Source organism: Pan troglodytes, chromosome 3 (assembly GCF_028858775.2).
Source record: "Pan troglodytes isolate AG18354 chromosome 3, NHGRI_mPanTro3-v2.0_pri, whole genome shotgun sequence".
Lineage (NCBI taxonomy): Eukaryota > Metazoa > Chordata > Mammalia > Primates > Hominidae > Pan > Pan troglodytes.
Window position 1 is genome coordinate 113,824,128 of NC_072401.2, and position 26,798 is coordinate 113,850,925.

Here is a 26,798-nt window from a genome sequence, read left to right on the forward strand (position 1 = left end):
AAACAAAAATCACATGATCATCTCAATAGATGCAGTAAAAGCATTTAACAAAATCCAGTATTACTTTATGATTGAAACCCTCAGCAAAATCAATATAGAAAGGCCATACCTTAAGGTAATAAAAGCTGTCTATGACAAACTGACAGTCAACATCATACTGAATGTGGAAAAGTTGAAAGCATTCCCCCTGAGAGCTGGAACAAGACAAAGATGCCCACTTTCACCAGTTCTATTCAACATAGTGCTGGAAGTCCTAGCCAGAGCAGTCAGCCAAGAGAAAGAAATAAAGGGCATCCAAGTTGGTAATGAGGAAGTCAAACTGTTACTGTTTGTTGATGACATGATTGTATACCTATTAAAGAAAACCCTAAAGACTCATCCAAAAAGCTTCTAGAACTGGTAAATAAATTCAGCAGTTTCAAGGTACAAAATTAATGTACACAAATCAGTAGCCCTACTATATACCAATAGTGACCAAGCTGACATTCAAATTGAGAACTCAACCCCTTTTACAATAGATGCAAAAGAAGTACAATACTTAGGAATATACCTAACCAAGGAGGTGAAAGACTTCTGCAAAGAAAACTACAAAACACTGCTGAAAGAAATCACAGACAGCACAAACAAATGGAAACATCCTGTGCTCATGGGCTGGTAGAATCAGTATTGTGAAAATGACCATACTGCCAAAAGCAGTCTATAAATTCAATGCAATTCCCATCAAAATACTGCCATCATTCTTCACAGAAATAGAAAAAACCATCCTAAAATTCATATGGAACCAAAAAAGAGACCGCATAGTCAAAGCAAGACTAAGCAAAAAGAACAAATCTGGAGGCATCACATTACCTGATTTCAAACTATACTATAAGGCCATAGTCACCAAAACAGCATGGTACTGGTATAAAAATAGGCACATAGACCAATGGAACGGAATAGAGAACCCAGAAATAAAGCCAAATACTTACAGTTAACTGATCTTCGACAAAGTAAACAAAAACATGTAGTCGGGAAAGGACACCCTATTCAACAAATGGTGCTGGGATAATTGGCAAGCCACATGTAGAAGAATAAAACTGGATCCTCATCTGTCTATATATTACAAAAATCAACGCAAGATGGATTAAAGACTTAAATCTAAGACCTGAAACCATAAAAATTATAGAAGATAACATTGGAAAAATCTTACTAGATATTGGCTCAGGCAAAGACTTCTTGACCAAGAACCCAAGAAAATAAAATGCAACGAAAACAAAGATAAATAAATGAGATTAATTAAACTAAAAAGCTTCTGCACAGCAAAAGTAACAATCAGCAGAGTAAACAGACAACCTTGAAAATCTTCTCAATCTATACATCCAACAAGGGACTAATTTCCAGAATCTACAAATAAACAAATCAGCAAGAAAAAAAAAACAAACAATTCCATCAAAAAGTGGGCTAAGGACGTGAATAGACAGTTTTCAAAAGAAGATATACAAATGGCCAACAAACATATGAAAAAAAATGCTTAACATCATTAATGATCAGGAAAATGCAAATCTTAGCCATTATGTGATACCACCTTACTCCTGCAAGAATGGACATAATCAAAAAATCAAAAAATAATAGATGTTGGCATGGATGTGGTGAAAAGGGAATAATTTTACACTGCTGGTGGGAATGTAAACTAGTACAACTATGGAAAATTGTGTGTAGATCCCTTAAAGAACTAAAAGTAGAACTACCATTTGATCCAGCAATCCCACTCCTGGGTATCTACCCAGAGGAAAAGAAGTCATTATATGAAAAAGATACTTGCACATGCATGTTTATAGCAGCACAATTCACAAATGCAAAAATATGGAAACAGTCCAAATGCCCATCAATCAATGAGTGGGTAAAGAAATTGTGGTATATATACACCATGGACTACTACTCAGCCATAAAAAGAAATGAAATAATGGCACTTGCAGCAACCTGGATGGAATTAAAGACCACTATTCTAAGAGAAGTAACTCAGGAATAGAAAACCAAATATTGTATGTTCTCACTCATAAGTGGATGCTAAGCTATGAACACACAAAGGCATAAGAATGCTACAGTGGACTTTGAGGACTCAGGGGAAAGGGTGGAAGGTGGGTGAGGAATAAAAGACTACACATTGGGTACAGTGTACAGTGCTCGGGTGATGGGGTTCACCTAAATCTCAGAAATCACCACTAAAGAACTTATTCATGTAGCCAAACACCACCTGTTCCCCAAAATGCTATTGAAATAAAATAAATAAGTAAATAAAAAGTAGATTATGAAACAGTGTATACACTGTTGATCCCAACTGTAATTTGAAAAACATGTGTATGCTTATAAAAAAGAACAGTAGACTATACATTAGAGTATTAACTGGTTATTTCTAGCGTTGGGATCAAGGAGAATTTCAGTTTTCCTTTTTATCTGTATTTTTTACTAGTTTCTGTCTTACGCTTAATTATGATAAAAGATTTTTTAATGTAAAAAATGAAAATACAAAAAATATCAAAAAATAATACAAATTAAAAATACAGCATAACAACTATTTACATTAGGTATCATAAGTAATCTAGAGATGATTTAAAATATAGGGGCAAATGTGTAACTACTACACCATTTTATATAAGAGACTTGAACATTCTTTGAAAGTGGTATCTGAGGAGGGTCCCAGAACCATTCTCCCGTGGATACAGAAAGATGACTATATTTCTGTCTCCTGTTCAAAAAATTTGCAATCACAATTATCTCTCCAAATGGTTCTACTGCTGCTCCCTCTTCTTCCCATCTAAGACTCTGATGAGACATATGTTAGACCTTTTCTACAAATTATTTCCTGTTTTTTAGCCTGTCTTCATATATGCTATTTCTCTGCCTTTTTTCTGTTGAATTCTAAGTTATATATTCTGATTTATTATCCAGTTCAAAAATTCTATCTTCAGCTAGAGCTAATTATTTTTTTTCTTTTGGAGACAGAGTCTCACTCTGTTGCCCAGGCTGGAGTGCAGTGGCATGATGTTGGCTCACTCCAACATCTGGCTCCCAGGTTTAAGTGATTCTCCTGCCTCAGCCTCCTGAGTAGCTGGCCACCTATAATTCATTGCACCACCACGCGCACCACCATGCCTGGCTAATTTTTGTATTTTTAGTAGAGACAGGGTCTTGCCATGTTGGCCAGGCTGCTCTCGAACTCCTGACCTCAAGTGATCCACCCACCTCCACCTCCCAAAGTACTGGGATTACAGGCATGAGCCACTGATCCCCACCTAGAGTGAATATTTTTTATCGAATCTATGCATTCATTGAATTTTTAATTTTTAATTTTTATATTTTTATTTCTAGAAATTCTTATTCTTAATCTGCTTATGCCTTCTCTATAGCTTATGCTGTTTATTAATATTTTCAACACATTAATTCAGTTCCTTAAACATATTAAACATATATATTTTATAGTCTATATCTGTTAACTCCATTATCTAAAGTCTTTGTGGGTCTGATTTTAGTATCTGTTGTTTCTGCTTTCATTCATGATTTCTTTTTGCCTTATGTATTTTGTGACATTTGATCAGGAGCTCATGCGTCTTAGTATTTTATGGGTGGGAATTCTTTGAAGCTTGGATTGAGGTTAATTTTTTTAAAGAAAGGATTATATTTAGTCACACCAGTTGACTGGGAACACTACTAACCTAATCATTTTGAATAATTTATTTTAAATTAATCATTAGCTAGAGGTTTTATGGACTTTGTGGCTTCAAATTCTCAAGGGAAAAATTTTTGTTCCCCTCCATCAAGCAGCATGTTTTGCCACAGACCATTTTCCTGGGAGGTGAGGGGAGAGGATGAGGATTTATTTTTTAGCTCACTCTTATACTGAAGGTGCGACCTTTTAGGATCTCAGTTTTATGCATGGGTTGTGCAGTCTCCACTTAAATTCCTACCTCAGTTAAGGCCTTTGGTTTCATTTTCTCCCCTCTCACCTTACAAGACAGTGAAACCAGTTTTAAGTTCACAGTTTGGCAAATACAATCAAGGCAACGGCTAGCTTCTATATTGCAGTTAACTTTTTAGGTTTCAGCTTTTACTCGTTTTTTGTTTTCTGAGTACTGCTTCCTCTCTTGCCATTTTATTGACATATTTTAGAGATTTAAAATGTTTTTGCAGCATTTTTTATTGTTTTCAGTGGGAATGTTAGATAGTCTTCCTCAATGCTAGAAATAGAAGTCTACTTTTTTATGTTTTCGGTGACTTAGAAGTTGCCTTCTCCCTTTTAATGCAGTTTTAAAATGCTGACAAATGCCTGTTACCCAATAATATCTTTCTGAGCCCCACACTTGCCTTACTCTCCAGTCAGCTGCCTTTTTCTCCATTTGTTTCCCCACTTCTACTGCCAATCAGTGCAAGAGGCAATATGGTGATAGTTTATGTCTATGGGTGCTCAGAGAAGAGTGAAATGGTGGGAACAGCTGGATTGTCATTGCTTGGTGCCTGATTAGAGAAATGTATTCTTGTTGTACATTAGAGACCAGAATACCTTTTCTTATAGAAACAATATGAGAAATGAGTGTAGATTAAAAAGACCTTTTAGATTAGCTGGGCATGGTGGTGCATGCCTGTAATCCCAGCTACTCAGAGGCTGAGGCACAAGAATCGCTTGAACCCAGGAGGCAAAGGGTTGCAGTGAGCCGAGATCGCACCACTCCACTCCAGCCTGGGTGACAGAGTGAGACTTGGTCTCAAAAAGAAAAAGAAAAGAAAATTTGTTTTAGAATAATTATTCATGTACATATGAATTAAATAGGCTCTGTGGGCTTGCTTATGAATCTAACCAAGGATTAATTGAATTCCAACATAGATAATTTAAATTGAGCTTGCAGAGTACAATTGTGTATTATATGCCCTGTATATTTATCTAGTTTACCTTTTAGTATATTTGCATCTTATCCTTCTAATTATATTGTAAATTCCTTGACAGTAAAGATCATCGCTCATATTTCTTTACCCTTCTCCACATCTTCTAGCTTGGGGATTCTGACTAGTTGGCTAGTGGGTTATAATAGCAGTGGCAACCAGGAGACAATGGAACATCTCCGGAGTCATTTTATTTTCCTTGACATATTCCCTAATGGGGGTACTAATTGTCCAGTGAAAAAAGACTCAAACACAGATGCTAAAAGAAATGGAGCTTTGAATAATCCACTGGTTTGGTTACTTTTTATAATAGCTGATTTGTCAATTATCCCATAACTAAGCCACTCAACTAAATTCTAAGTTACCAACAGAACTGAAGAATTTGTATATCAAAATCACATACAGCATGTATAAACACATGACCACTTAGCTGTGAGTGTGCACATGTGCCTTAAAGTGTATCACTCTAACTTTTTTGGGTATTTATTCCAGAATTATCTGTTTTTATGGTCTGATTGCTCTTCCTGGACCCTTTCTATTTGATTTTTAAGGAAAGAAAAATACAGGGGAGGGATGTTAAAAGAGAAAAAGTAATTCATTGATTACCAAACATACTGGGGAACTCCCATTGTTTAAATGTAAAAACAATATACAGCTCACAGAATGCCACAGTTCAGGGGAGGAAAAACTGATATGTGTTGAGATTGAAAATGATTCCTTTATAAATGAAGTTGACCAAAATTTCCAGCAGGACTGTTGCCTGAAGGAAAGTTCCTGGGCTCCAGCCTCTGTTATGCCTAACAATGAACCATACAAGTCTGGACAGATGGTTGGATTCCAAAGCGTTTCTCATGTTACAGTATTTTCTTCCTATTGTCTCCTCTGAATTCTACAGAGAAAAGGGAAAATGCTGTGACTTTCAAAAAGTATGAAGAATGTCTTCAGTACATTTCTGGGGAATTGCAAGTACTAAACATGAATTACCTTGGAAATCTCTTCTTCTTTTTAGAAATGTTGTCTTGGCTAAAATATGGTTTCTTATTGTGGATGATATGATTTATCTAACTTACTTTTATATGTAGAAATACAGAATAGATGCATTTATGTCTTTTCCTGGAAGATCTCTTCTACGCTTCTTGTCTCAAAACATGGTAACACTGTCCACTCAGTTTTGAGCTATGGTGAAGGAGAAACTGATACTCATTCTTAATAACATTCATATCTATCCAATACCAATATTGCATTTATTCCCCAGACAGCTCTCAATTCTGTCCAGTTTTCTACATCTCTAATACTATCGCTCTGGTCGAAAGTCCTGATACTTTCCACGTGAATTTTTGCAATAATACCTAACTGATCTTCCTGCAGTTACCTCCCGGCAAACCCCCACCCTAACGTAAGCACTACAGCTAAAACAGAGTGATTTTTTCCAAATGCATATCTGGCCCTGGTCCTCCTGCTACCAGTAGTTTCCTAGCACTCTTAAGGTGAAGATACAATTTTTTACCAGGCACACATAGGCCTGCACAGCCCGTATTTACCTCTCCAGTCCCACCTCATATCAACTTTCTCCTTTTATCGCTAGTTCAGCCAACCTCTCTGTCTTTCATTCCCTCTCTAGTTCCTTCTACATAAGAGCCATTCCCCACCATTTTAACTTCATTAAGCCCTATCACTCTTTCAAAGCTTAATTCAGGCATCACATTCTCAAAGAAGCCTCCCTTGATCTGCCCTAGCTTTACTCAAGTGATTAGGTCAAGTCCTGTTGTTTGCCTTCATACAACTGCATGCCCTATCTCTCTTTCACATCACTTAGACAAAAGGAAGAGATTTATGATCTTGTGCATCAGGAATTGGTGTTGCAAGTGAGGAAACCAAAGCAAATAAGTATATTTAGTAATAGACTTCTAAAATTCAAGCCAATATTTCTAACCACACAAAAATATACATACATAAAAACGATATGTAAGGGCTCTCAAAAGAGCTAGGGAATTTCTTTATCAACAAATATCAAATATTATTTGGCAATAAACAACATGGTCTATTTAGACTGCTGCTGAGTATGTAATTTAAGAGCTAGAAGCATCTTAACAATTGTTCCAACCAATTCCTTCAAAAATACAGATGAGAAAAGTCAATCTCAAAAGTGAATCTCAGAAGTCTTACAAATAGTTAATGATAGAGTATAAAGTGGAATTAATCAACAAATATCTGTTGAACACTCTTGTGTGCATTCGTTTCCTATTTCTGGGTCCTCTTTTCATTACTATATGCTGTTTCTACTTAAGTCGTTTACAGAAACAGAGTAATTAAAATTTACTTCAATTTGTCAATATAAAGAAAACTACTTTCTTCCTTTTTTTTTTTTTTCTTTTGAGATGGAGTCTTGCTCTGTCGCTTAGGCTGGAGTGCAGGGGCGTGATCTTGGTTCACTGCAGGCTCCACCTCCCAGGTTCATGCCATTCTCCTGCCTCAGCCTCCCAATAGCTGTGACTACAGGTGCCAGCCACCACACCCGGCTAATTTTTTGTATTTTTAGTAAAGACCGGGTTTCTCCGTAGCCAGGATGGTCTCAATCTCCTGACTTCATGATCCACCTGCATTGGCCTCCCAAAGTGCTGGGATTACAGGCGTGAACCACCACGCCCGGCCTACTTTCTTTTTAAATTTTATTTTAATTGACAGATTAAATTATATATATTTATGGTCATACATTATAGAATGGTTAAATCAAACTAATTAACATTATCTCACATACCATTATTTGTGGTGAGAACACTTAAAATCTACTCTCTTAGCAATTTGCAGGTATATAATATATTGTTTTTAACTATCATCACCGTGACATCCCATAGATCTCTTGAACTTTTTCCTCCTGTCTAACTGAAATTTTGTATCCTTTGACCAACACCCTCCCTAATTCCCCCCATCCTGCAGTCTCTGGTAACCACAACCCTACTCTCTGCTTCTATGAGTTCAACAAAAGACCACTTTCTACCTTAAGGGAATGATACAGCACTAAGAAAACATAAGCCTTTAGACAAAAGGATGATGTGCTACTAAAATTATATGATAATGTAGTTTTATTTCTTTGTGCACGAGCTCTTCCTATTTCTTTATTACACCTCTCTTTCTAGATGAAGTTCTACAAAAGAATGCTAGGAAAGAGAACTCCCTTCTTGCTTTAATTTTGGACTTGAAGAAAAATGAGTCTCCAACTTATCTGCAGCTCACGCCAAGCAAAGTTTGTTCTTAATCTTCTAAACCACCAAATGTATATTTTAATCTCAATGCTAACCTCCCATTTTAGCCAATATCTCCCTCTCTCAAGGAATGATGGGAATGAGATATCATTTCTTCATTGCTTCAGGGCCTCTTGTTCACTGTAGCCCACTAATTAGCTCTTTTATCAGCTCACTGCGGTACTCAGAAGGAATGAACATATGCTCCTGTACTCTTTGCAATAGCAGTATGAGGATAAAATTCTGAGCAGCCTTTACTGCTTAGTTCTTTTCCTAGGTAGGCAGGCTAATAGCCAGCTTGTGGCTTAACACATTGTGACTTATAGACATTTGAGTTAAAAGGGACATTGGAAACCTTTTAGTTCAACACCCAATCCATGCAGAAATACCTTTTTGAAGTATCCCAAACAGAAAAGAGATTAAATTTGTACAAGTGTACCTCAAAGATATTGTGGATTCAGTTCCAACCGTCTGCACAGAAGCAAGTATCACAATAAAGTGAGTCACACAAAGCCAGGTGCAGTGGTGTGTACCTGTAATCCTACTTGGGAGGTTGAGGTGGGAGGATCACTTGAGCCTAGGAGTTTGAGTCTGGTTTCAACACCATAGTGAGACCCACCTCTTAAAAAAAATTAAAATTAAAAAAAGGTGAGTTACATGAATGTTTTTGTTTCCCAGTGCATAATATTAATGAAAGTTATGTTTACACTATACTATAGTCTAGTAAGTGTACAATCATATTATGTCTAAAAAAGTACCCACCTTAATTAAGAAATACTTTATTGCTAAAAAATGCTAATGATTATCTGAGCCTTCAGCAAGTCCTAATCTTTCTGCTGGTAGAGGGTCTTGCTTCAATGTTGATGGTTGCTGACTGATCAGAGTGATCGTTGCTGAAGGCTGGAGTGGCTGTGGCAATTTCTTAAATTAAGACAACAATGAAGTTTGCTACATGGATTGAGTCATCCTTTTCCTAAAGATTTTTCTGCAGCATGTGATGCTGTCTGATAGCATTCACCCATGGTAGAACTTCTTTCAAAATTGCAGTCGGTCCTCTTAAATCCTGCTTCTGCTTTACCAACTAAGTTTACATAATATTCTACATGGTTTGTTGCCATTTCAACAATGTTCACAGCACCTTTACCAGGAGTAGATTTCATCTCAAGAAACCATCTTCCTTGCCCATCTATAAGGAGCAACGTCCCATTCATTCAAGTTTTATCATGAGATTGCAGCAATTCAGTCATATCTTAGGCTTTTCTAATTCTAGTTCTCTTGCTATTTCCACCACACCTGCAGCTACTTCCACCACTGAAGTCTTGAACACCCCAAAGTTATCTATGAGGGTTGGACTCGGTTTCTCCTCAGTTCCCGTTAATGTGGATATTTTGCCCCTCTCCCATGAATCACGGATGTTCTTAATGGTATCTAGAATGGTGAATCCTTTTCAGAAGGTCCATTAGAAGAATTTGCTTTGCCCAGATCCATCAAAGAAATTACTATAAAAATATAAGCTGTGATCACTATAAGCTATAGCCTTATGAAGTGAATTTCTTCTAAGACTTAAAAGTTGAAATTACTTCTTGACCCATGGGCTGTAGAATGAATGTTATATCAGCAGGCATAAGAACAACATTAATCTTGTACATCTCAATCAGAGCTCTTGAGTGACCAGGTACACTGTCAATGAGCAGTAATATTTTGAAGGAAATCTTTTTTTCTGGGAGGTAGGTCTCAACAGGGCACTTAAAATATTCAGTAAACCATGTTGTGAACAGATATCCTGTTACCAGGCTTAGTTGTGCCACTTATAGAGCACAGGCAGAGTAGATTTAGTATAATTCTTAAGGGTCTTAGGGTTTTCAGAACAGTAAATGAATAATGGCTTCAAAGTAAAGCCACCAGCTGCATTAACCTCTAACAAGAGAGTCACCCTGTCCTTTGTAGCTTTGAGGCCAGGCATTGACTCTTCGCCTCTAGATATGAAAGTCCTAGACGGTATCTTCTTCCACTACAAGGCTGTTTTGTCACCACTGAAAATCTGTTGTTCAGTGTAGCCACCTTTGTCAGTGATGTTTTTCTTTTTTTTTTTTTTTGAGACAGAGACTTGCTATGTCACCCAGCCGGAGTGTGGTGGTGCAGTCACAGCTCACTCCAGCCTCAATCTCCTGGGCTCAAGCAATCCTCCTACCTCAGCCTCCTGAGTAACTAGGACCACAGGTGTGCACCACCACACCCAGCTAATTTTTTTATTTTTTGTAGAGATGAGGTCTCCCTCTGTTGCCCAGGCTGGGCATTAATTATCTTAACTAGCTTTTCTATATAATTTGCTGCAGCTTCTACATCAGCCCTTGCTGCTTCATCTTGCACTTTTATGTTATAGAGATGGCTTCTTTCCTTAAAACTCTTGAACTAACCTCTTCTAGCTTCCAACTTTTCTTCTGCAGCTTCCTCACCTCTCTCAGTCTTCATAGAGTTGAAGACAGATGGGGCCTTACTCTAGATGAGGGTTTGGCTTAAGGGAGTGTTGTGGCTGGTTTAATTCTCTATCCATTAAAATTTTCTCCATATCAGCAATAAGGCTGTTTCACTTTCTTACCACCTGTGTGTTCTCTGGAGTAGCACTTTTCCTTTTCTTCAAGAAATTTTTTTTTTTTTTTTTTTGCATTCACAACTTGGCTGTTTGTCACAAGAGGCCTATCTTTTGGCCTATCTTGACTTTCAACATGCCTTTCTCTCTCAGCTTAACATTACTAGCTGTTGACTTAAAGTGTGAGATGTGTGACTCTTCCTTTCACTTGAACACATAGAGGCCGCTGTAGGGTTATTAAATGACCTAATTTTAATATTTTTGTGTCTCAGGGAATAGGGAAGCCTGAGGAGAGGAAAAGATAGTAAGAAATGACTGGTCAGTGGAGCAGTCAGAAGACACACAATATTTATGGATTAACTTTGCTGGCTCCCAGACAGTTTGTGGTGCCCCAAAATAATTACAATAATAACACCAAAGATCACTGATCTCAGATCACCATAACAGATATAATAATAATGAAAAAGTTTGAAACATTCCAAGAATTACCAAAAAGTGGCACAGAGACACCGATGGTTAGACTTGCTCTTAGTGACTAATTCCTCAGTATCTCACTTAAGTGAATGTCCTTTCAAGTAACACAAATTTTGTATTTGAGCACTCTGCTTGTGTTCTTCATCAACAAATACATTAGTATTTTAAATGAAACAAGCCTGTAATAACCTCAAGCTTTGCTTTGGCAGTTCTAGCTCTGTAATGTATGTGTGTAATGTGTGTGTGTGTGTGTGTTTAAACACAAAGTATATGGAGATACGAAGTATACCTGCCAAGTTAGTATGAAAAACACAAAATTTAGATTACACAGTTAGCTCAACTTTCATTTTCTGCTCCTGTTAAGTCACAGAATAGAAAATGAGAGAGAGAAAAAGGCTTTCTTGCTATTTCAAATTGAAAACCAACTTCTTAAAGTTAGTTAAGAAACCATTGGCTAGTAGAGCACATTTAATCCCAACACCAACACAATAATTCACTGCTTTAATATTTTCAATGGTTACTTCATTGCATGCATAAGCTCAGAGACAGAATAACTAGAGCCATCCATATATCTCTTACTTTCTTCCCTTTCAGACTCTCTTGCTTTTGGTAATAAAATTCTACATGCCCTCCAGGAGTGTCTAAACCTGACAGCAGCTCCACTATCTATTCTGGCAATGTCTAAGAGAGAATAACTTCCTGTCTTTCATTTACAATATAATACTTTAACGAAAGAAAGATAGACAAAAAGATTTGTTAATTGAATAATGTTTTTCTATGAATTTGTCAGGCAATTTTTTGCACTGTTAGTAAGTTATTTCATTCTTGAAATTACCTTGACGGCAGTAGCTCATTAATCACACTAATATTTGCATAAGAAATCTCTCAATTGTATATACGTTAAATGACAATATAAGTAGATCCATATGACAGATCCATCCATTTGATGGATTTGGGAAATTGGGTTTTCTAGGATATCAGTTCTCTATTTTACTTGGTAATGTTCCTGGCAGTGAAGAGCTTTAAATTTGGCATTTGTCATTGCCTATCTTGGTCCAAATTATATCATGCTAAATATTATGAAGAATTCTGCACAGGGGAAATCAGCAGTGGGTTATTACCGTGTACTAGTGTCTAATATTAGAACTGTTAGCCAGATGCTTCCTGTGGACTTCTAGAGAGCAGAGAGTGTGGTGTCACTGAGCTCCAGAGGCACTGATGTGAAGTATGCAGAAGATAAATAAATCATGCAGTATATTCATTTCATTTGGCCCATGTAATTCCACTGACGTCACTGTGGATAGATAACTGGGGTCTGTACCAGGCCCCTCTCGCTTCTGCACTCTGAGGCCTTCGGAGGTGCTGCCCATCTAGCCAGGCCCTGCAGTAATTTCACACACTCCTCTAATAAAGTCCTCGGGGGCTGTCATGTATTTTCCTCTGTTTGCCCTATTATCCCTCCCTGCTTGAGTCCCACAGATAATTGATGATGCTTCAGTTAATCATCTTTCCCTCTCTTTTGTTCACCAGGTACTTCGGCCTTCAAGGGGCTCCTTTATTGAGAATCAATGTCTTCTCCTAGGTAATTGATCACCCTAGACCCAGGGACACCCAATTCATCGTAATCATCATGAATAATCAAAAAGTGGTAGCTGTGCTACTGCAAGAGTGCAAGCAAGTGCTGGATCAGCTCTTGTTGGAAGCGCCAGATGTGTCGGAAGAGGACAAGAGCGAGGACCAGCGCTGCAGAGGTGAGGTTCTGATGGGAGGCACCAGGGGTGAACCAGCAGGTTCACTCTCCTGTCCCCTGCCTGAATGACACGTTCTTATCTCTGCCCTATTTTTCTTCTCTTGGCAGATGACCACCGAGAGATGAGTGGATTTCTAGGGCATGAATGGGACATGGGCTGCGGGCGGACGGGCAGGGGAGGAAGCCCACTTTGTTGCACTGAATTGCTGTCAGTTCTAATTTTAGGCTTCAGTAAACATGAGGCTACAAGAAACAGTTTAGTTCAAGAAGAACAAAGGATCCAAGTTGGCTGGTGCACATAAATTTCAATTATTAAAAAATTGAAGCAATTTCTGAATGGTGGCACATACTTTTTTTCAAACTAGGATTTTTTGCCTCATCAGTTTCCATAGACTTCTAGGGTTTCCATAAATACGTCATCTCACCAGTCCAATCTCACTTTTTTGATCACCAATACATTCTTCATGCTATATTCTCACACCATTTGTAAAATAAATTCTCTCATCTCGATAAATACTGATTGCATCATTATCAGGTTTTAAGAATTTGGCTTTTTGCTCATTTTATTCTTTGTGCCATTCAGAATATCAGATAAGTCATTGTTTGGGAAGTTTCCATCACAAAGTCTAGAAAGTTAAAGCAATTCTTATTTCTTCTTTAACCAATTTTTGAGAGGCAACCTTCTGTTTTGTTTTTTGTTTTTTTTTAGATTTCTTTTTAGCATTTGAATAAATTTTCCTCCACTTCCATAAGTACTGTCCTTTTTACATGCTTTTAATATTTTTCTCAGTATTTTTAGCACTTTGCTATTCCTCACAGAAACAAGATTCCCAAATAAAATGCATACTCCTCATTTTTTGCTGTTGTTCATTATGTAATGGGAAAACATTCTGGGAGAGTCTTTTTTCCTGAGTTCTTGTACATAGGCACATATATTTTTACAAGGGCACTATGGAAGTCTTAATTATTTGTAACCTGTCATTTGTCCTCCTTTCAAGATAAAAATCCCCTACGTCCAGTCATCTCACAGCCTCAGTTTCTGTGATACACCAATGTGTGACTTTGCTTCCTGGCTCCATGTGCCTGTCAGCCTGAGATCACTCTCACAGATGTCAGCCTTTGTCAGGGAATGGCAGGTACTTGGCACCTATAGAATATGCTCTATGGCTGGCCCTAGTTCTCCCCAGGGGCGGTGTGTTGTGTTCTGTTGTTTCCACTGAAGTTTTTCTCTCCCTTTTACTACACCACACCCTTTGTCTCCTCAGCCAAATTCCTTTAAGCTTTGTGTTCTCCCTGATGAAGACTCTGAGCTCCTAATTGAGTAGCATTTTCTTTTCTTTTTCTTCCCGAGTGCCACAGAATAGAAGAAGTAATCAGTTTAGTTCCAGATAAGGCAAATCACTAAATTAGACATGGCCCTTCAGGTAAGCTGCTTGGGGAAGTAAGTGATCAGAGAGGCAGAGGAGGTTACTGCTGGGTCTGGGGCTGACTGCCCGGCGTTGGTTGAATCCAATAAACCGACGGGGAAGGACGCCTCCTAAGCGGAGCCATTGGCAGCCGTAGCATCAGCCCCAGCCCAAGGGCGGCGCTGCGTGTGCCACCCGAGCCCACCGTGCGGATGGAGTGCAGCCTGCACCGGATCCCTTCCCTCGGCAGGTGGCTGCGGAGCGGCTCGAGCAGGCGGGTCGTGCCGCCACCGATGTCGTCACCGCATGTGCTCCCAGAGAAAGACATTAGTACAGGGTCACTTATGGCAGCGGGGCGAGCCAGCAGACCCTGCAACACAAACACTGAGGTTTTTCTTCTTCTCCTTCCTCCTCTCGACGCCATGATTTTCCCTCAGAAACTGTCCTTGTCAGCATGGGTGACTACCCCAGCAACTTCTCCAGAAATGAAGAAGGAACTGAAATCCAGAGATACATTTTGAAAACATAGTTAAGAGGCATATTTTATTTCAGAGTGCCCCACAGGACATTCTGACGTGAGGTATGGGGAAAGGGTGATGTGAAGGAGGCAAAAATGAGTCAGTTGTAAAGAACAGACTTTTCCATTACCATGAAGAAATTTGAAAATATGAACACTATTCACTCCAAAGTGTGATAAAATTCTATGAACCCAGAAATCACATTTCCTTTGCCATGTGACTGCTCACATTGACTCAGTGTTCAAATAATTTAAAGAATTTATTAGCTAAACTGGGACACTTCTGAGAGTGAAAAGGAGCACTGTTAATAAGGACCCTAGGACCACACAGGATGGTCCTAAGCAAACAGGACTAAGGGGTCATCCTGTCTGTGACTGTTTAGAAATGCTCTTGAAGAAATGTTCTCTACAGCTATATTGAAAACAGTTTCAGAAGTTGAAATTATGTCAGTGGCTGTAAGAGGGTCAGGTTTTCCAGCAGAACGTGGCCACCTAAGTCCCTAATCCTGTGGGTCTGCTTTCAAGGGGGAGCACCATCAGTCACACAGTAGATGCTCCTGGACTGCTCAATGGAGATAGGGGGCGATAATTTCAGTGTGATACCTGTAAGCCATCCTCGGTAATCAGTGTGAATCATTCATTGGCATAGCCCATGTGATATCCCCTCAATGCCAAACAGTCCTTCCCCACCAGAAAACTTCCTTACATTTGCCCAGTTCATAAGTGGTTCTAAATGGCTCATAAAAAGGGATCACAGACCAAGTTAGATTTTCTCTCTCCTTTTTTCTTTTGTTCTTTCTGTCATATCTCTTTTGCTGTATTTAACATGTTTCACATAGATACTAGATGAACCATGTCTTTTTTATAGATGATATAAAAATATTTTCAAAGGGCCAGCTAGAAGATGAACCTTGTCTTTTAATCATACTGGTCTTTCACCCATCATGGTGTGACTTATAAAAATGATGAGACATGATGCTTGTCTTCAGGGAGATAGCAGTCCAGTGAGAGACAGAAATAGTTACAGAGCAGTGGGATAATGGCTGAAAAGAGCCTGCTCCCTTGGGTTTGGAAGTGCTCAGAGCGGGCGCTCAATTCCACTGTGAGGTCACGGTGGATTGAGGAGAAGTGGCAATGTTTGCATTGAGTGCTGAAGCAAGTGGGCCTGAATTTGGTCACAAGGCACTGGGGGAAGTCAATCCAAAGAGCCAGAACAGGATTTGCCAAACCATTGAAGATTTTTATTCAGGGCAATGGACTGGTCCATCTTGTTTTTAGAAAAGTGAGGCTTTACAATGTGCAAGAGGGACTGGACGGAGCAAGATTCAGACAATAACTCAGGCAAGAATTACTGCCAAGGAAGAGGAAGAAATGGATTTTAGGAGCCACAGGATTTGACAACCAATTAGGTTTGGGGAAGAAGAGAGAACACAAAGTCTAGACTGACTCCTTGGTTTCAGATTCGGGGAACTTAGTAAATGGTGGTGCCAGTCATTAAAGTAGAGATTTATAAGGGAAAATGGATTTAGAAAAAAGTGATGAGTTGAGTTTTGGATGTTGAGCATGAGAGGCTTGCAAGACGAGTACCTAGAGATTTATAGCTGGCAGTCATATATACAGGTCCTTTATTTATATGGCAGTCATATGTACAGGTCCATATATACATAATTCTTTATTCAGAACCCTGGCATCACATGTGTACTTCAGAATTCAGAATTTTTCTAGTGTTAGGAGGGTCTTCTGGTGCATGTACTGTATATCACATTCATACTTCAGTAGCAGGTGGAGTGCAGTCAAACACAAAAAATTTTGCAGCAAAACGTTTGAGCAATCTCACTGAGTCCTTAACCAGGACTATAAATACCCTCTAGTTAATTCAAGTCTGTTTCGGGTGCCAAACTTAAGAAAAATTTCCAGTTGCTAAAGCTGCTTGGGTTTCCAAAGTTTGTATAGGAGATTATGGACCACTATAAGTAGATTTGGTGCCCGTTAAGAGATTTAATACATCTACTAATGTGAAACAGGGCCATTTCACAATTAATTTACACCATTTCAAATCTGATATGTGTTTGTCGTAGTTATTTTCTGTATTCAAATGTAGTCCATATCGAAGGGATGAGAAAGTGAAGTCTTAGAGAAGCAAAAAGAGGTTGTACAAATTAACACTGCATCATCCACCTGCCACAAGCCCAGAATGCCATTCCATTTCAGTCCCTTTCTCATTTTACAGGGAAAATAATATTTCCTTCATTCCTTTCTCTGATTCTTCATGCAGAGATAGTCACTAAAGTGCTTTACTTCCTGCTAAAAACCTTTCTTAATGCCTGACTACCCCAATTTACCTGTAGGGCAAAGTCGGCCAGGGCCACCCCTGACAGATAGCTCCTCACTGTTATTCTTTGAGTCAGAACCAACAGCTTAGACCAGCCAGCAAGAGGCAGGGAAAAGGTTTTTCTCTTTTTTTTTTTTTTTTTTTTTGCCACTGAGGTGCTTCATCATAACATTGGTAGCTCAACAGCCTTTTCTTTGACTGCAATTTCCTTACCTGAACTCTGACCTTTTCAGCTTTACTCCCCAGCGAGTTAAGGACCCTGATCCAGGAGGCAAAGGAAATGAAGTGGCCCTTCGTGCCTGAAAAGTGGCAGTACAAACAAGCCGTGGGCCCAGAGGACAAAACAAACCTGAAGGATGTGATTGGCGCCGGGTTGCAGCAGTTACTGGTAGGAAGAGCCACACCACCTGTTCCTCTGATATCCCCAAGTGAGGCATTTAGACTCTAAGTGGTCTAATAGATTAAATTTCTTTGAAGCACAAGACAGCCCCCTACCCTTATGCTCAGCTCTGCCAGATTGACTAATGTGAGGGAAATAGCTGTTTGAAAAACATTGCTTGCCCATAAGATCTTGTGTTGTAAAGCCAAATCCAGTAAAAGTGAAGAGTGGTCAGTGAGTCTAACATGAACCCTGTCATCTTGAAATATTTACATATCCTTGGTGGGCCAAAGAAGCAGATTTGATTTCACCATTCCTCACAGCATTTTAATTTTGAAATGCTACTTTCTAAAAGTTAGGTAGCTTTAAAAAGTAAATGCACCCTTGTTTCATCAGTGTGACTTGCTGTCTAAGCTATTGAAGTCTGGCATATTCCTTTCCTGAGCCCCACCTAGGGTCCTGTTGACTTTCTTATATCCTCAAGATTAAGGCTGTTCAGGAAGCATCAAGTCAAAGTCATTGAAATGCTTATTTCTCAACTCATTTATTGGAAATTAATTGAACTGGTACTTCTATGCCAGATAGAAGAGAGCCTGAGGAGTGGCACAGGAACTCAGATTGCAGCTCAGGATTCAGGCTTTGGTTCTGGGGATAACATAGGGAGAACCGTTTTCCTTTCTGATAGCATTGCTTTTTACCCACATTCTCTCAGAAGATTGTCAAGGAAGAAAGCTTGCTAATTTATATATATATATATCTTTTCTCAAATAAAAAATATATTTGTCAGGCATTAAAGCATGACAATATCCTAAAATTTTTACTTTATTGGTTTACGTAAGATTGTATTTTTGAGTCATCCCAAAATAAATATATAGACATTGTCTTTGCCCATTCAAGCAAAAATCTAAGAAAGACCCCCTGATCTATAGACACACAAGAGCATCTTTAGAGACTTAATAGAAACAGTAAAACCCCAGCTCTCTCATCCTCCTAAAAAACAAACAAAACAGGTTAAGCAGACTGGGGATTGCAAGCAAAGGAAAGTGAATACTTAAAGAGAACACAATGGTGAGCCAGGGTTTTAAATAAATGTGGTCAGTATTAGTGGAAAAGTAGAATAAAATAATAACTATAACTTAACTATCACTATAGAGTTTACAAAGTGCTTGTAACACTTTACAGAGTGATTCAGATGCTCTTTGACTTACAAAGGAGTTGCCCCCAGTAAATCCATCATAAGCTGGAAATATAATAAGTCAAAAATATTATACATTAAAAATGCATTTACTACACCTAACCTACTAAACATCATAGCTTAGCTTAGCCTACCTTAAGCAAGCTCAGAACCCTTACATTAGTATACAGTTCGGCAAAATCATCTAATAATAATGCCTATTTTGTAATAAGGTATTGAATATTTTGTGTAATTTAGTGAATACTGTGCTGCAAGCGAAAAACAGAATGGTTGTAGTCTACTAAATGTATATTGCTTTCACACCATTGTAAAGTAAAAAAATCATAAGTTGAACCATTGTAAGTTGGGGTTCTCCTGTATTACCATTATCATCGCTCTTTTGAACAAGGAAATTAAGGTGCAGAGAGATTAATTTGCCCAGGGGAACAGACCAGTAAGTGGTGAAATTGTGACTTACAGCCTTCTCCTTCATCCAACTCCAATTCTCCATCAGGAAGCACCAAGTGAAGAGCTTGAAAAAACAGGTAGAAGCCATGAGGTTTATTTATTGTATCTAAAGTAAGCTGTAGGCCATCCAGTAACACTTTTTGTATTGATGATGGAAATGTTCTACAGCTGTGCTGTTCAATATGGTAGCCACTAGCTACAGATGGCTCTCAAGCACTTGAAATGTGGTGAATGGGACCGAAGAACTGAATTTTTATTTTAGCTATTTTTTATTCATTTCTGTGTAAATAGTCACATGTGGTCAGGGCTGCCATTTTATTGGACAGTGCAGCTCTAAAGCAGTGGCTATAAATGTGAGACCTCCCAACAATAGATTAGCATCGCCTGAAATCTGGTCAGAAATTCAAATTCTTGGGTGCAAATCAAAAACTCTTACTGAATCAAACACCCTGGGGGTGGGAGTCCAGCAATCAGCATTAGACAAGCCCTCCAGATGATTCTGATGCTAAAGTTTGAGAGCCACTGTTCGCAGGGAAGAGTAGAGTGGCAAGCAAGGGGGAAGGGCAGAGAGCCTGAATGGGGATATAGTGGAGAGGGTCAAGGTAAGGAGTAAGGAGAATCCAGTGAGAAGGCTGTAGGAGACCAATCCAATAAAAAAAAAAAAAAATCTCTTTTCCATCAATTCTGGGAACTGTTGCTTAGACTGGAGCCCTTCTGCAAAAGCTGATGGTCACTTTACTTGCTTGGAGATCCCTTGTGGAATTAGCCTAGTGGCATAAAAGAACTTTACAAACCTTCCAAGGAAGGCGAGAGCAAAACGGCCTCGCAAGAGGGAGTGACTCAGCTTTGACTTTTGGGCTTAGCAGGTTTCTCTGACTTTTGAACATAGGCTGAGTGATGTGGCACATCACTATAACTGGGGTTTACTCCCCTTGTTCCATCCTGCAATCACCAGATCCCCTGAGCCCTGCATTCAAAGCTGGAGTGACATTAGCTTAAAAACTGAAAACGATGTTTTAAACATCATTAAAAACATCAGTCCCGCTGCACTGGGGGTTTAATGTGAGTTGGGAGAGAAGCTGCTCATAGTTGGTAGACTATTTTAAGAGCCCACTTATGATACCTCCCGCTATGCCTCTCTATACTACACAAATTTCACAATTGGAGAAATAGAAGCATAGAGAATTTAAGAAGTTTGAGCCCAGCTCACAAGGTCACTCAGTAGCAGCTCTAAGGGGCGCTGTCTATTAGGCCTTCTTTAGTCTCTAATGTATTTAATCTGGCAGCTTTTTGAACTCTGAGCATCATTTTCTTTAGCTTGCCCAGCAAGCTATAAATTAAGCAACCGCACCTCCTAATGACTTTTAGGATGTTCTCCTATTGTGCCAGACCCCAAGTGCACAATTGCTAAACCACTCTGTTTTGTAAATATGGAGAACCATAGCACCCTGTGAGTCAGGCACTCCTAAAATCTATTTTTAATATCTTAGATTATTAAAAATAGTTTGAATAAATTCCATGATTTGTTTTTGTTTCATTGTATCCCAATCTGGTCGATTTCAATATTAGAGTTTGTCAGAGCTGGATGGTCATATTTTAATAACTGATTAATTGTGAAATTCCATTCTCATGTAAAAAATAGTTAAAGATTACTGAGTTTGTCTTTTCATGTTTTCTCTCTTTTTATAGTTTATTCATAAATATAAACTTTCTGTGATTTTTTTACCTTGAAATGAATCCTTCCCATAAAATGTTTCCCCTCTGTTTTTCAAATAAGCATTGTACTCAGAGCATAAACACTGTGTCTTTAATTCCACAAATAACAGATCGAAGTTGAGAACAGAATGCTTAAGAAAAAGGCAAGTCACAAACAACTGTTTTCCACAGTTCATGAGTTGGTAAAATTAAGAGTCATTTATAATGTTATTCTCTTGGGCTGAACTTAACCAAGAAAAATGATACACGTTTTGTGTTTTGCTTTCTGGTCTCCACTGTGTTCCCATTTCCTCCCTCCCCACTGCTCTCCTCCCCTCCTCCCTGACTCTCCAATCCCTTTTCCTTTGGTGTGTGGCCACAGACAGAAATTTATGGCAGGGGCCAACCTCCTTTACACTCCACACAAAGCTTGCTGACTTGAGAGAGTTTGTCCGCGCTCTCCCAGAAAAAACACCTGCAGTACGCTCCCCAAGAAACCTGAAGAGATGGGAGATTAATGTGGCTGTAATAGCTGGGCAGTGTTTTTGGTATTATGCCCTCTCCCTAGGTAGATGGGTCTTTTCCGAGATGATACCAATTATTTATTGCTGAAACATCTGTTGATAACTGCAGCTGCCCTTGTAAAACAAAGCATATCACGGGGTCACAGGCTACGGGGACCTAAAATCCTACCTCATGCTAGTTTCAGTCTATTCAGCAACACCCTCAAGTCCATGGGTTACCATCATCTTTAATGTCTCATCGTGCCATAGAAAATACTTTGTAAACACCGAGCTGCCCTGCCCTATAGGCTTTGAAGTATTATTTCATCTTCATCGGTAATTTATATTCCAGTGCCATTGTACTGTGGGAAAAAGAGGGGGAACCTTTTTTGTTTTCCATTTAATTGTATATCGCCTGACACTTTGACCTGTATTATTAGTATTAGTCAGAAAAAGGATTTTCTCCCTCTCTTATTTAAAAATAAAATTTCAAGGGAAAGTAAGCGCTCCTTCAGCTCTTTTCACTCAAAACAATGTTTACACTCTGAGAGGGAAAGATGAAAAGCGTGAGCAACTTTTTTCAAGTGTCGGAGAAGGGCATTTCAGTCTGTGAAAGAGAACAGTAAGGCCCTTATAAATATCATTCAGCAAAACCTTTGATGGATTTTTCAAAAAGTATTGAAGGCATTTAGCGTTAGCTTCTGTTTAGCTCAGCTTTGGGCCATGGCGGTGGAGTGCTAGCTAGGAAAACCCATAGAATGCTAACTTGCTGCTGAGATGCCGGGGAAGAACTCAACGTGGATGCCACCTTGGGAATTTTTCTTTCTGTAGTTTTCACTCTTCTAAACAACAACAAAAAATGTCTAGTGAATTAAAATAAAATATGAAAGTAAAGCTTTCAAAAAGTAAAGTAAAGGATGTGTTTGGATTTGCAAGTGGGAGCAGATTGGGCTGCAAGGCCAAGAGCTGTGTGATAGCCCTGAGTTTGGACATTCCCTGCACAGGTTTGGGAGTCCTGATGCTGGAGGGAGACTGGCTTATTTCTGTGGAGGGAGGGGCCTGCTGTCAGTCAGCCCTGGATTTACTGTGGTGCCCACTCACGGAGATACGAGATCATTTTTGTAGGTTGGCACTAAAAGCACAATCTGAGGACATGAAGCAGGCTCAGGAGGATATTCTTTTTCCCATGTCCTTTTCAACTCTACAACCATGAAAAATGGGTAATCTGATAGCCCTGATGTTGTAAATATTTTTGGAAAGTATCTGTGGTGCCCTGGAGTGATTTGAAAAGACACCATAATAATAATAATAATAAATGTTGAGTTGTTTCTTTATGCTATTTTGTGGAAAACCCCTGTGGATGAATAAAGTTTGATCAATTTAGTCCCAATAATTTTTTTAACTTTTATTTTAAGTTCAGGGCTACACATGCAGATTTGTTATGTAGGTAAACTTGTGCCACAGGGGTTTGTTGTACAGAGTATTTTGTCACCCAAGTACTAAGCCTAGTACCCATTAGTTATTTTTCCTGATACTCTCTTTCCTCCCGTCATCCACCTTCCAATAGGCCCCAGTGTGTTGTTCCCTTCTAAGTGTCCATGAGTTCTCATCATTTAGCTCCCACTTAGAGTGAGAACATGCGGTATTTGGTTTTCTGTTCCTGTGTTACTTTGCTAGGGATAATGGCCTCCAGCTCCATCTGTGTTCCTGCAGAAGACATGCTCTCATTCTTTTTTATGGCTGCATAGCCAGAATATTTTTTCTAATATGTCTCTTTGTATTATCTTGGTGCCTTTGACTTGTTGATATTTTTGTTTTTATACTACTTAAGATGTTAGAGGGGTGAGATTTAAAACATGAATAAACATGAATAAATATAAGAGTTGGTCATTGCAAGATTGCAGAAAATGCTTTAAAAATGCCTAGTGTGACTAACTCGTGAGCTCAGGGGATGGAGGAGAGACTTTAGCAAAAGAAAGCAAAGTATGAATTTATTAGGAAATGAAATATCAAGTTAAAGAAAATTATGGAAACAATAAAATTCCCTCCATGAATAAGCTCTTGATTAAAAGATGTCCTTAAAACTAATTTTAAAACATTTATTCCAGGTGCCGGTTTTTATATTAGTAATAGAGAATTCAAAAGCAGTAACAGGTGCTGTTTAGATTATGATTCTTTCATCATTTTTCATCTTATGTGCTTTGGGGCTTTCATAGCAGAAATCTTTTTCATCAAGTTGCAAAAAAAAAAAAAAAAAAAACCACAAAGTGTAGATAAACTCTGCATTCATTCATTCAACAAACTTTACTGGGCGTCAGCATGTGCCAGATGTTTGACAGAACACTCAAAGAAGTGCAGAAGAAAGAGAAGACCCAATTCATGTCCTGGAAAACTACAAAAATGAAGAGAGAGGGCAACCCTTGTCAAAGTCCAGCTTATTGGAATGGTTCTTCCCATGTATTGACCTCCTAATATGTGGCAGTTGCTCAATCTATGTTCTTTCAGCTATGACGACAACCCTTAAAGAGAAGGGTTATAATTCCCTTTTCACAGTTAAGAAAATTAATGCCCAGAGAAGTAACTTTTCAAAGTCACAATTTGAACTCCCCATCTCTCTATGGACACCTCTGTTCTTTCCATTCAGGGGCACACAAGGAGGGCCATGCTGGCTTTTTTTTTTTTTTTTAGACAGCATCTTGCTCTGTTGCCCAGGCTGGAGTGCAATGGCATGATCTCGGCTCACTGCAGCCTCCACCTCCCAGATTCAAGCCATTCTCCTGCCTCAGCCTCCTGAGTAGATGGGACTACAGGCACGCACCACCACTCCCAGCCAATTTTTGTATTTTTAGTAGAGACAGGGTTTCACCATGTTGGCCAGGATGAGCTCAATCTCCTGACCTCGTGATCTGCCCGCCTCAGCCTACCAAAGTGCTGAGATTACAGGCGTGAGCCACTGTGCCTGGCCTGTGCTGGCTTTTAAGATGTTGAGATACCAGTGGTTGGTCACAGCCATGGCCAGGGGCCTGATTGCTCGTACTCTTGCCCTGACTAATTCAGGAACCTCTGGATCTTGCCATGATCTGAAAATGAAAGTTTGTCTCAGAAAGAACCTTGCTCCAGCCAAATGTCTGGTGGCTCTGAGGCTGCAACAATTGTATTTTGTTTAGGTCCCCTAGATAAGATAGCAGATCAGGAGAATGGAGTATGAGGAAGGGAGCTGAGCTACTTGTCAAAGGCAGAAGAGCATGTGGTGACCGGTTGGACAGACGGGGTGGGCACTAAGTATAAGATTTCAGTCTTGCGATGTGCAGGGCAGTGATGCCTTTACCTGAGACAGCACAGGAGGGGAAGCTGGCATGTGCTTCTTGGATGTCTTAGAGACATCTGAAACTCATGGTCCCTCTCTTCCCGGCTCTCAAATAAGGTCCCCTTTCAGGGTCCAGTAGCATAAGCTGGGAATTTCAAGGTCATTCTTGTCACTTTCTTCTCCCTTGCCTGACATATCCATTCCATCACCAAGCTTAGTAGGTCTTATTTTCTAAATCTCTCCTCAGTTCCCCTCCACCCCATCATTACTCCTGTTCCAGCTGCAGCTATATCTCACCTGGGCTCCTGCCATTGCTTCCTGAATAGCCTCGCACATCTACCCCGCTTCACTCCTCCACATCTCTTCTCCATGCACAGAGGTGTTTGTGCAAACTACAACTCTAGTCTGTCACCCTAGTATGCCTAGGAATGCAAAACTCTGAAATGAGGCCCATGGGCCCTGCCAGGCATAGTCCTTCCCTTGGCTGCCCCTGCTGCATCATCTCCATCTCATGGCCTCCTTTCAGTCCACACTCTTACCGGGATTATTCCATGCACATAGCTGCTCTCCATTCCCGAGACATTCTTCCCTCCCTCCTTTGCCTGATTAATTTCTGTGTATCTTTCCCTTCTCAGCTCACATCTCAGTTCTCAGGGAAGCCTGCCCTGATCTCTGGGACTAAATCAAACTTCCTCAATATAGGCTTGGCTATAAGGTATCACCTTTTCAAAGTTGCAGTTTACATTTGTTTGTGGGGTTTCTTTTACATTTGTTTACATTTGTTTGTAGGGTTTCTGTCTCTCTCTTCTGCTAGCTACAAGCTTCATGAGGACAGGGCCTTATCTGTGTTCACCATTATATCCCTGACACTTAAAATGCATACCTTCAAAGAACACCCTTGGATGGATGGATGATGGATGGATGGGTGGATGGATGGATGAATGAAACAGTATTAATGTTATTTGAAAAACATGGTGTTTGATGTGCATGTGTGGTGGCATATATATGAGGCTGCCCCATGTGTGGCCCACAGTCAGACAATTGTCTAGGTACTGGTCAGGAGGATAATGCCCATGTATCTCTCAGGGATGGAAGGCATTTAAGTAAATGCCTTAAATGTTTCCTGATAAAGAAATGAAGTAATCACCTGAAGAAGATAATGCTATTTGTTGTGCATATTATAAATTGGAGTGGGGAGATCCTGAGTTTGGGGAGCACACTGAACTGCCAAGGAAAGAATGATTATGTGAGGTCCTGCATAAATGTTAGGCTTGAGAGAAGTGGAAAGAGGAAGCATATCTAAGAGACATTATGAAAAACAACCTAAGGTATGTCATGATTCATGGAATGAGCTAGACTGAGGTAGATTGTATTATTGTTCCCACATATTCACTGTTGCCATGTGACTTGCATGCCTCCCTCTGAAAGGAATATACCTTCCCATGGAGATATTAGGCTAGGCCCTCACAACCTGTCTTAGTCTATGAAATGTGGCTGGAAGTGACATATGCCAGTCCCAAGCAGAAGATTTATGAGCCGTTGTGTTGTTCAGCAATTGGAAGTTTTCCTTTGCCTTGTGAACAAGGTAGGGGCTACTCCCTCAACCTGAGAAGGGCAACAAATGTTGAAGAGAGTGTCAGTGCTACAGTCAAACTGCAGGCCATAAAAAGTATGGACAACAACTGCCAAAACAATTTTGTCATTAAAGGCAATTAAATTTTAGCGTTATCTCAGTCTTACCATGTATCATGGGTTGAATTGACCCCCCAAATGATGCATTAAAGTCTTATCCCTCGGTACCTCAGAGGACTTTATTTGAAAATAAGGTTATTGTAGATGGAATTAATTAAGTTAAAATGAGGTCATACTGGAGTAGGGTGAGCCCTTAAGCCAGTGTGACTAGTGGCCTTGTGAGAATACCTAGAGACATAGGGTAAATGCCGTGTGATGATAGAGGCAGAGATTGGAACCATACAGCTGCAGATCAAGAAGCGCAAGGGTTGCTGGCAACATCAGAAGCTAAAAGAAAGGCAGGGAACAGATGCTC

General features: G+C 39.4%; 1 protein-coding gene across 13 annotated transcripts in view; it reads left to right on the plus strand.

Moving 5' to 3' along the window:
• ALPK1 (alpha kinase 1) overlaps positions 1-26,798 on the plus strand; it is a 156,149-nt gene that overhangs the window by 79,482 nt on the left and 49,869 nt on the right. For 6 of the 13 annotated variants that reach the window (XM_063809742.1, XM_063809744.1, XM_063809748.1 and 3 more), the window contains 2 exons: positions 12,751-12,971; positions 17,459-17,613. In XM_063809742.1, the coding sequence (XP_063665812.1) occupies positions 12,851-12,971; positions 17,459-17,613 (276 nt within the window). In that variant the 5' untranslated portion in view covers positions 12,751-12,850. The remainder of the gene's footprint in view (positions 1-12,750; positions 12,972-17,458; positions 17,614-26,798) is intronic. The other 7 variants (XM_063809745.1, XM_016952036.4, XM_063809747.1 and 4 more) reach the window with 3 other exon arrangements.